This window comes from Mastomys coucha, unplaced genomic scaffold, assembly GCF_008632895.1.
Source record: "Mastomys coucha isolate ucsf_1 unplaced genomic scaffold, UCSF_Mcou_1 pScaffold21, whole genome shotgun sequence".
Lineage (NCBI taxonomy): Eukaryota > Metazoa > Chordata > Mammalia > Rodentia > Muridae > Mastomys > Mastomys coucha.
The window spans coordinates 130,543,114-130,552,697 of NW_022196904.1; the positions used below are offsets into that span (position 1 = coordinate 130,543,114).

The window sequence follows — 9,584 nt, forward strand, 5'->3', positions numbered from 1 at the left end:
TACACAGAGAAACCCTGTTTCAAAAAAGGGGTAGGGGGAGAGGGAGGACGCTGGAGAGATGGCTCAATGGTTAAGAGCACAGACTGCTCTTCCAGAGGACCTGGGTTCAATTCCCAGCACCTACATGGCAGCTTACAAATGTCTGGAACTCTAGTTTCAGGGTATCCCACACCTTCATAAAGACATATGTTCAAGCAAAACACCATTGCGTAGGAAATATAAAAATAAAAAGTTTAAAAAAAAAAAAGGGAAGATGAGAGTTCAGAGCAAGCTCCAGCCTGTGGTCTGTTCATAGCAGACCTATAAGCAGCTGAAGGCATAGAAATAGCCGAAAGGGCACAGGAGAGGAGCACTCCATTCTAAGACCCCACAGCAACCCAGCAGTGGTGGCGCATGTCTTTAATCCCAGCGCTTGGGAGGCAGAGAGAGGCAGACGGGTTTCTGAGTTTGAGGCCAGCCTAGTCAACAGAGTGAGTTCCAGGACAGCCAGGGCTATACAGAGAAACCCTGTCTCAAAAAAACAAAACAAAACAAAAAAACCCACAGCTGACTACATCCTGTGGACAATTCTTCTTGGAATGGTCAATTTGGAGTTCTCAGGGACTGCCTGGCCAGCCAAGACACTGTGTGCTGGGGTGGAGGAAAGCGTGCTGAGTCTACATTAGAACTCCACAAAACAAACAGAAAAACCAAGAACAAGACAAACCCCTGTTCCCTCCCCCCTCCCCCTGCTCGCCACCCCACTCTCTCCTTGCTCACTGGCCCTGGCATTCCCCTACACTGGGGCATAGAATCTTCACAGGGTCAAGGGCCTCTCCTCCCACTGATGACCGATTTGGCCATCCTCTGCTATACATATGCTGCTGGAGCCATGAGTCCCACCATGTGTACTCTTTGGTTGGTGGTTTAGTCCCTGGGAGCTCTGAGGGTACTAGTTAGTTCACTCCTGGGGGCCTCCAGCATTCCACAAGGTCCCGATGGAGGCTTGAGTGTCCCATCGAGTAAGGATCAGCAGAAGAAGCCACAGTGAGTTCAGTCCTTGTCTCTAGGCCACCAGGACAGCATCCAAGCTTACTTCCTATAGGATGAAAACATGGTCCGGGCTCAGCACCAGCAGGCAGAGTGTCACAGACAAAACTGTCCAGCAGAGGGAGCCAGTCACAAAGCAGGAATCCACCCAAACCCTTGCCCAGGAACCTCACCGGCTACCACAGAGGAAGAGCAGGTTCTGGACAGCAGGAACGGTGGAATTAGCATTCTGGCCAGTGATCAGATGGCGGTCCAGCACCACATGCACAGCGTCAGGCTCACTGGCTAAGGCAAAAGACACAAGCCTTAGGCACACAACGACTAGGCCCAGACCCACTCCCACCCACGGGGGAGCTGTGAACACTAGGGGGTCAATAAGGCACCCAAGACACAGCAGGTCCCCTTACCCATCTAAGTGAAGGAGCACCAACTTGGACTCACCACTGAAGCCAGCACCGGAGTCCTTCACAAAGTCCTCAACGATCAATGGTAGGCGGGAAAAGCCAGGTGCTCTGATGAGCTCGTACACAGAAGGCTGCAAGGGAAAGGCCTGAGTCAGACCAGCTAGTAGCTCTACCCGGTCCAGTGCCCTCTTGTCTGAAGGACCAACCCCAGGGACCAGGCAGGTCCAATCAGTTCAACAGCCTTAGTTGCTACATGGGGAGATAGGGGTAATGGCAAAGCTCGGTCACCTTTTGGGGACTTAAGCCACTATGGCTTAGAGTGCCTGGCTCCTCCAGCATCAAGACATATGTGACCAAAATGAGATGGGCTGGTATCCTCTGGAAGGATTCCCTTGGTGGGTTCCATAATGTCCAGGTAAGGGGCTGAGGCTCACCCCAGAGCGTCCCAGTGCTTGCCCTCTTACACTTAGCACACATCACCCAGGCAGGGAGAGAACTGTTCTAGCAGCAAAGGGCGCCTGTAGGAATCTCCTCCTGGTTCAGGCAGGGGTAAGGAGTCAACACAAACAGGACACTGGCTTGTCTACGAGGCACTCACCCCCGTCAGACTGTAGCCCTGGAACACCCAGGACCTATCTTCATTGGTAGCACAGCACAGGGCAGCAACGCCATGGCCAATGGCACAGATGGGTTCTAAAAAGCAGCAAAATACTCTAAGGCCCTGGATGCTGTCCTGGGTAGGGACCCCTCCCAAGTGTCCCCTCACCCAAGGTGGATGCTTCAAGACTAGCGTAGAGGCCATACTGCCTCAGCTTTGAGACATGTGCAAGCATGCAGAACTCCCAGTCTATGTACCAGCCACTGCTTCAAACTGCAGAGAGAAGGGGGTTGTTCTCCCAGGGGGACATCTTGCTCTGCAATGGGGCTACCCTGGTTTTTTCTCCATAGGCAAGCTAATGGCCAATGCATTCCTATTGCCGAGGTGGCTAGGAACAATTGCTGCCTGTCTCAGCCCAGAAGACCGGCTCTCACCAACAAAGGACTGTATGGAGCCTGTCTGCATGCTAGTCTCTAATGAGCATCCTGTCCCAGCCTACAGATGTACTTATCACAACAGATGTTGCCCACTCCCACCAGGAATCCAGACAGCATCCTGACCAGTCTACCATGGAAAAGGCTAAGAGGCCATGGTCACCAGCCCTCTCTCCGCCTAAAAAGGCCCATAGCACATTGACTGACAGTACACACATTATATTTAGTGGGATCCCTCTGTTGTGCACATGATCACAGAGCCAACTTATCTGTGTGCAGCTCAGAGCCACTGCAGCTCTCTACTCCTATCTGATGGGCTGCTGAAATCACCAGGCATGCCCAGTCTTGAACATTAAACCCTGTACTCAATATCCACTCCATAACTCCCTTCCAAGCCTACAGTCTAGCTCCCTGTCACCCACTGTTTTGGTTTCTCCCTCCTACTTCCCACCCAATGTCTGCCTGCTAGCCTGTTCTGCAGTTTCTTGTCACCCACTGCTCTCAGAGCGGAAGTGCTGCAGTATTCGAGCCAGGGACCCACTGCTGGCAAGGTCAGCCAGGGCGCCAGGACAGCTAGGAATCAGGAGGGCATGGTACCGGGCACCTGGGGGAAAAACACAGGTCAAATAAGGGCATGGCCAAGACACAGTGCCCTCCACGGGGACCCACTGTCTAGAAGTCACCACAGACCATGTTTCCAACCTACCGTCTATTGACTCAAGCTTAGCAGGACTGGCATATGCCTTGAGGCGGAAGTCTTGTACCCAACGTGCATTGTTCTCAGTCACATCCACAAAGTCCAAGGCCTTTCCCTACAGAAGCAGGGTCAACACTGGGATCTCCCCCACATTTGGATGGCAGAGAAATCAGAAAGGCTAACAGACTTAAAAAGAACAGGGTACAAACACCCTCCTAAATAGCACTTTTACTGGCTGGCTCAGACAGGAAGCCTCCAGTGGCTATGGAGAGAGATCACGTACAAAGAAGGCCCAGACAGCCAAACCCCTAGTGTGTAGAGCCCAGTGCTACTCAACCCTGAGGTCTTTCCATACCTTGATCCCCCATGGTCTCCAGTCTCCTACAGTAGCAACAACTGTCCCACCCAGCTCATGACTTCAAAACAGTCAAAGTCACAAATACACAATACACACTTGCTGTGACCCATTTATATCCTATGTCCCCAGGGCCATAATGTAAGAATCAAGAACCTCTCCTATTAGGAGCAAATAAAAATGTGCAGGACCCTCACACTAGGGCCAAGCCTTAGCTTTCACTCAAAGATGGCCTACAAAAGTACAAACCTCAATGAAAAATAACCAACCAAACAAACAAACAAACAAACAAAAAAACCTCCCTGAACACAGGTAGTCAGAGTGCAGGGAACGGGGATGGTGACTTAAAGATGCCTCCAAGACTGGCCGTAGATCCCCTTATCTGGAGGTAGCTCCCTCCTGGCTCTATCAATTACTGAGGGCTCTCCACACTCTCCTAGCCTCAACCCAGGAGAGGAGAACAGCTCAGTGTTCCCTGAGAATGGTGACTACTCACCCCTGGGGTGGCCACCTGTAGGTTGAAGGCAGCACTCGCCAGTGTGAAACAGTGGACGAAGGACTGGGCTGACACACCTGCAATAGAGGCAAGGGCATGATAGGGCTGCCTGGCCCATCCATACTCTTCAGAAACCGTTCCAATGCTCGTGGGGATCATTCTGGTACCAGAACCAGCCTTAGGGGCAGTCCATTTTACCCACCCCAGGGTCTACTCCCTGGGGGCAGGACAGCAGCCCTTCAGGTTCAGGAATACGTAACAGAGAGGAGCTGCTCAGAGGTCCACAGCAAGTCTATTATTTTACCCAGCTCTGGCCACTGGCCCCTGAAAGACGTGCAGGTGCTCCAATGGTTCTGAAGCCTCCCAGGACAGGCTCTCTGCTTGACCTAGCAACTCTACCTTCAGGCCCCCAGCTCACCTTAACTGTCCACCAACCCCACTACACCCTTGGCTGCATCCTACTCTTTCCCACTACAGGTACTTCCAAACGTAAACATTTGTCGTGCATGCTCTTACAGATCCACCAGGATCCAAGGTCCCCATAACCTGGGAAGAGCCACAGTGAACATGTCAGAGGTAAGGGCAGCAGGAGAAATCCGCCTGCCTCTGCCTCCCAAGTGCTGCGATCAAAGGCGTGCGCCACCACTGCTCAATTGGCTTGTAGATTTTGTTTTGGTTTAGATTTTGAGTCAAGACCTATGTACTCCTGCTTGCCCGGAACTTGCTATATAAGTTCCAGAATGGCCTCAAACTTCTGGAGATCCATCTGCCTCTGCCTCCTGAGTGCTGGGAGTAAAGACCATTTTTAGTTCCTCAATCCCTTACTTTCCAACTCTCTCAAGTAAGGCCTATCTAGGAGCAGCTCTCGATTCTCTTAACCCTCTATTCCAGGTAGAAGCAGCACCCTCAGGCTTCTCTCATCTCCACCTCGGACGCTTCATTGTGGAACCCAGAAGTTCATCAGTACAAGATCCCAAGGTACCTTCTGGCTCACACTCACTTGCAGAAGGGCTCCACCTCCCCACAGTGACTATTTTGGGCCAGTCGGTTCCCTAAGGACCCGTGAAGTAATCATCTACTCAACGCCCCAGACACACACCGGGCAGTTGAAACCCATATGAAGCCAACAGACCCCTTCTGTGTGAGGGTCCCTTCTGTGCAGCTCTTTCGAGCAGCCTCTTTCAGGATCGTTTCCTGGAGGTGCACGAAGATAAACCCAAGATTGGGGGTACAGAGATGCAGAAACCATGGGCAGGGTACCAAGTCCCTGCAGCTGACCCAGGGGCAGGGTCATCTCTGCAGCCGCTGGCCATCCCTGTCTGCCGACGCAGACAACATAGTAGGCCTGCGCCAGAGAAACAGGTGCAGGGTCCCAGAATCCCAACTCCATAAGCACAAACGTTGGCCCAGAGTCAGGACTGCAGGCCATTGAGCTAACCTTCGGAAGCGCCGCTGGCCACCAGGAGACAGGCAGGCCTACTTGGCAGCCGCTCGGACGCCATGGCTACGACCCAGGCTGCTGTTTGCGCGAGGGACAGGGTGGGGAGGGGCTCGCCTGCAGGGGAATGCGCGTGCGTGCGGCACGAAGGGCGGGGCTCGTCGGCTGGCTGCAAGACCGGGTTGGGGAACAACGCGGAACACGCTTGAAGATGTGAGCAGCTTGCGCGTGCGCAAGGCCTAGAGACTGGACAAGGGCGTGCGAGGGGCGGGGACGGAGCGGGGACAGAGCGGGCACAGTGCTTCTGGGGGAGGAGGCGGAGGCGGGATACGCTACGGGTCGCCGAGTGATTGTTGCTCGAATGGTGGCTACCGGTACAGGATTGTGGCCTTAGGGTACTTGTCAGTTGAGTGCAGTGGTGTAGGCAGACGTTCCTGAGTCCTAGTCTGTCGCAGGGCTACTTACTACACCTTGGGTCTTTGCCCGCAAGTTGAGCCCAGCTAAGTGTGTCGGTGAGCTAAGACAGGTCGGGCGGACAGGGTGAGGAGCACGGAGTTGGGTCGCATGTGGGCGGGTCTTGCTCTGCGGGTTTGGGAAGATCCTAAAGATGCCTGGATCCTTTGAGTTTTGTATGTTCCTATAGAGGATGGAATGTCACTTCCTGAACTGTGGACGCCTCTGGGGCTTGATGTTGAGTTTCTTGAGGAAAAGACCAGATTGTTTGGGTTGGGAAGGCCAACCTGTATCTAAAAGTGATTTACGCTGTAGTGCATGATTGTGGGACTCCTGCTGGGGCCTAGGAAAAGGAACCTGGAGCCCAGGGCTCTGTGTTGTCTGAGTGGTGATGTTTGAAGATTCACAGACTACAAGCTTGACCTAGCCACAAGGAGAGCCTTCTGGAGCTGTAGACTGCCCCATCCTTATTAAATCCCCATCTGTTGACATGAAGCCCAGACACTGAAAGGGTCAGTCAGACTGGCTAGTGTCCCACATACTCACACAGTTCCACCTTTGTGCTGCCTCCAAAGTAACACTAAGGCACCAGAAATGGCAGAGCCAGCAGTAGACTTGAGTCTTGAGGAGAAAAGTATTTCTGTTTAATTCAACACCCAGGTATTAGGTATAAGTTTGTAAAGAGACTACCATGCCAGCCAAGTGTCTGGACAGGACAAATTTTACTCTTGAGGGAGAGTATGCCGTACTGGAGGAAAAAATGAACGAACAGCACACCAGGACAGGAAGTGCATTTGATTTTATTCTAACTCAGCTGGTGGCTGTGTCTTTTGCCCACTGACTTGATAGAAAAGACTAATATTTGCTGGGTGTGGTAGTCTACACCTTTAATCCCAGCACTCAGAGACAGGGCAGGTGGATCTCTGAGTTCAAGGCCAGCCTGGTCTACAAAGGGAGTTTCAGGACAGCCAGAGCTACACAGAAACCCTATCTTTAATAATAATAATAATAATAATAATAATAATAATAATAATAATAATAATAAGCCTGGTATTTGATATTTCTTTTTGTTTGTTTGTTTGTTTGTTTTCGAGGCAGGGTTTCTCTGTATAGCCCTGGCTGTCTTGGAACTCAACTTTGTAGACCAGGCTGACCTCGAACTCAGAAATCCGCCTGCCTCTGTCTCCCAAGTGCTGGGATTAAAGGCGCTTGCCACTACCCTGCAGCTGATTTTTCTGAAACAGGTTCCAGTCCTGAAGCAGGAACTGAAGTACAGATCAAGACAGTGAAAGAACACTGCTTGCTGGCCTTTTTAAGCTACCTTTCTTTGCTTTTGTTCTTGTTTGGTTGTTTCTTTGTTCTGAGACAGGGTTTCTCTGTGTAGCCCTGGCTGTCCTGTAACTCACTCTGTAGACCAGGCTGGCTTCTGACAGAGATCTCACTGTGAGTGCCACCTACCATCACCCAGCTTTAGCTACTGTGTGTGCCTCCCCTGACATGTGAGTCACATAGCTGGGTGATGCACACATATCTAAGTAGTTCTATGACCTGTGTCCCCAGTGGCATGCTTGTGAGTAAGCAGAATGTCTGGTTTCCAGTCGAGCCTATGAGAATGCTCAGAACCCACATGGAGTTCAGCACTCAGGACTAAATAGGCAGATGTGACAGACAAGCAGTGGTTGGCCTGAAGCCATGCTCTGGAACCTGACTTCCCTAGGCCCCCTTCCCTTTGTCTCCTGTGATCAGTGGGAGGGATTCGAGGTCCTAGCACGTTGCCTTGGGTCAGGCCCTAGTGTAGAGTTACCTGCCAAATTGTTGCTGGATGAGCAACAGCCTGGATCCTAGGTGCTCAGGTAGGTGGACTGGTACATTGGCCCCTGGGGAACTTCCTGCTACAGTGACTGGGCCCTGCCCCTTTACCCCAGTAACATCCTTCAGGGCTGACATCTGGGCCTGGACACCTGAACAAGATCAGGGCCACTGTGGGGATTAATGGGCAGGTTTTGCCACTTGAGGAAGAGAGCACTGTAGGCTTCTGGGGTGTCCCTGGACAAGACCCATGACCCCATCATGAGGGAGGCTTAGTGCCCTATCCTGCCCTGTGGAGCTTTCTCCCCGTCTCCTTCGTGGACACTGGCCCTGATTGTGAGGCTTCTACACCTGAGCCCTAGACATAATGTACTAGGGCATCAGATCTATCAGCAAGTACCCATGTGGGTTCTTGGGTAGGGGAGCGTTGAGGACTACATATGTAGGGTCAGCTTGTGTTTAGCAAATCTGGAACTCTTTGATATCAATGGCATGTTGGGCATCCAGAAAGAGGCACTCAAGCAAGGCATAGTGGTGCAAGCCTTTAACTCTAGCCCTTGAGAGGCAGAAGCAGGTGGATCTCTGTGCGGCCGGTTTGATCTAGATAGTGAGCTTCAGAACAGTTAGAATTACAGAGAACCTGTCGAGAAAAGGAAAGAAAACAAGGCAGTCGCTTCTCTTCCGTATCCGGAACCTGCTTCTACTGGAATGTAAGGATATGTGCGCGTCCTAGGAGACTCCTGCCCTTCTGGGCTGACCAGTGCTGCAAGGCCACCTCCCCCTGTCACCCCTGCTGCCTCTGTGGTTCCTGTTTCAGAGCAGGCCATTTCCAGGCCAGCTATGCACATCTAGGAGCTTCTTTTTGTCAAACTCACAACCTTCTTAAAGCCTGGGGCACCAGCTGCAGCGTCTGCTAGGGGCGGCCTCCCTGAGAACACCCTCACCCTTCACGTGGGTGTTGTCCTGAGTGCCCCTCTGTTAGTTCAGGTAACTATCACGTGCTCCTTGGATATGAGGACTGAGTGTTCTGGGACATGAGGTTCTTTTGGGTTGGGGTTGGGGAATCAAAATCCTTGCCATGTAAACACTTCTCAGGGTGGAGGGTGAGGACCTGCCTAGAGATGAGAGGCAGCCCTCAAGTGACCTTCAAGACCCAGAGGAAGCCCTTTTCCCCATTAGGGCTCAGGTGGGGTTCTCCTGGACCAAGTAGGCTGGGTGAGGTCTGGAGCCTTAAATGGAAGTCATGCAAAGCTGTACTAAGCAAGCAGAGAGCAGCCGGCAGCCTTGCTGTCTGTAGGGTATGGGGTTGTGAAGGTTCTGCCACCTAAGGTGGGTCCTCTGCAATGTCAGTGTGCTAAGCTGCTGGCCAGCCAGATTCTGTCTAATATGTTGGCAGGTGATGGCGCTGGGGCCGTAAGAAGGGCGATGTGGCCAGGAAGTCGGCACAAAGGGTCCCTGTGAGTATCAAGTCTAGGGGCTTCATTCTGATACCCCTAGATCCATGGAGCTGGTGGGGGCACATGAGAAGACATCACAGGTGTGTGCCCCTCTCTCACTGAATAGCTTATCTAATCAGGAGACAGCCTCCTCATCTGCCCTCTGAGGATTTAACTGCACCATGTTCTTTTTTCCTTCTTGGAATTGTAAGGCCAACAAATAAAATCAGTCACCATGAAGAAGCAAAGAAGGTTCTGTTCTGGCCCAAAGAATAAGAGAAACTTGAAGAGAGCTCAAATCCACTTCTCAGCCCCGGCAGCTAAAGGTCCTAGATACAGCTCAGATAGAACACAGGGGTGTTGGTGGAAGTGAGTGTCTAGGCACAGGTAAAGATGTCCCCACCCTGCCATTCTTTTTTTTTTTTTTTTTTTTTT

The 9,584-nt window shown here is 51.9% G+C and overlaps 1 protein-coding gene across 2 annotated transcripts; it reads right to left on the reverse strand.

Annotated features, from left to right (window-relative positions):
- Positions 1-841: 841 nt before the first annotated feature.
- Positions 842-5,583, reverse strand: Gatd1 (glutamine amidotransferase like class 1 domain containing 1). Of its 2 annotated transcripts, XM_031388838.1 has the most exons (8): positions 5,452-5,583; positions 4,014-4,090; positions 3,172-3,277; positions 2,962-3,069; positions 2,032-2,126; positions 1,471-1,564; positions 1,203-1,314; positions 842-1,078 (listed from the first exon to the last, which is right to left on the reverse strand). In XM_031388838.1, exons 1-8 carry the CDS (start codon positions 5,513-5,515, stop codon positions 1,072-1,074), a joined length of 663 nt encoding a protein of 220 aa, XP_031244698.1. In that variant the 5' UTR covers positions 5,516-5,583; the 3' UTR covers positions 842-1,071. The 2 variants fall into 2 exon arrangements, with proteins under 2 accessions (XP_031244698.1, XP_031244699.1); XM_031388839.1 differs by lacking the exon at positions 842-1,078 and having other exon boundaries at positions 1,199-1,314.
- Between the last annotated feature and the right edge of the window lie 4,001 nt (positions 5,584-9,584).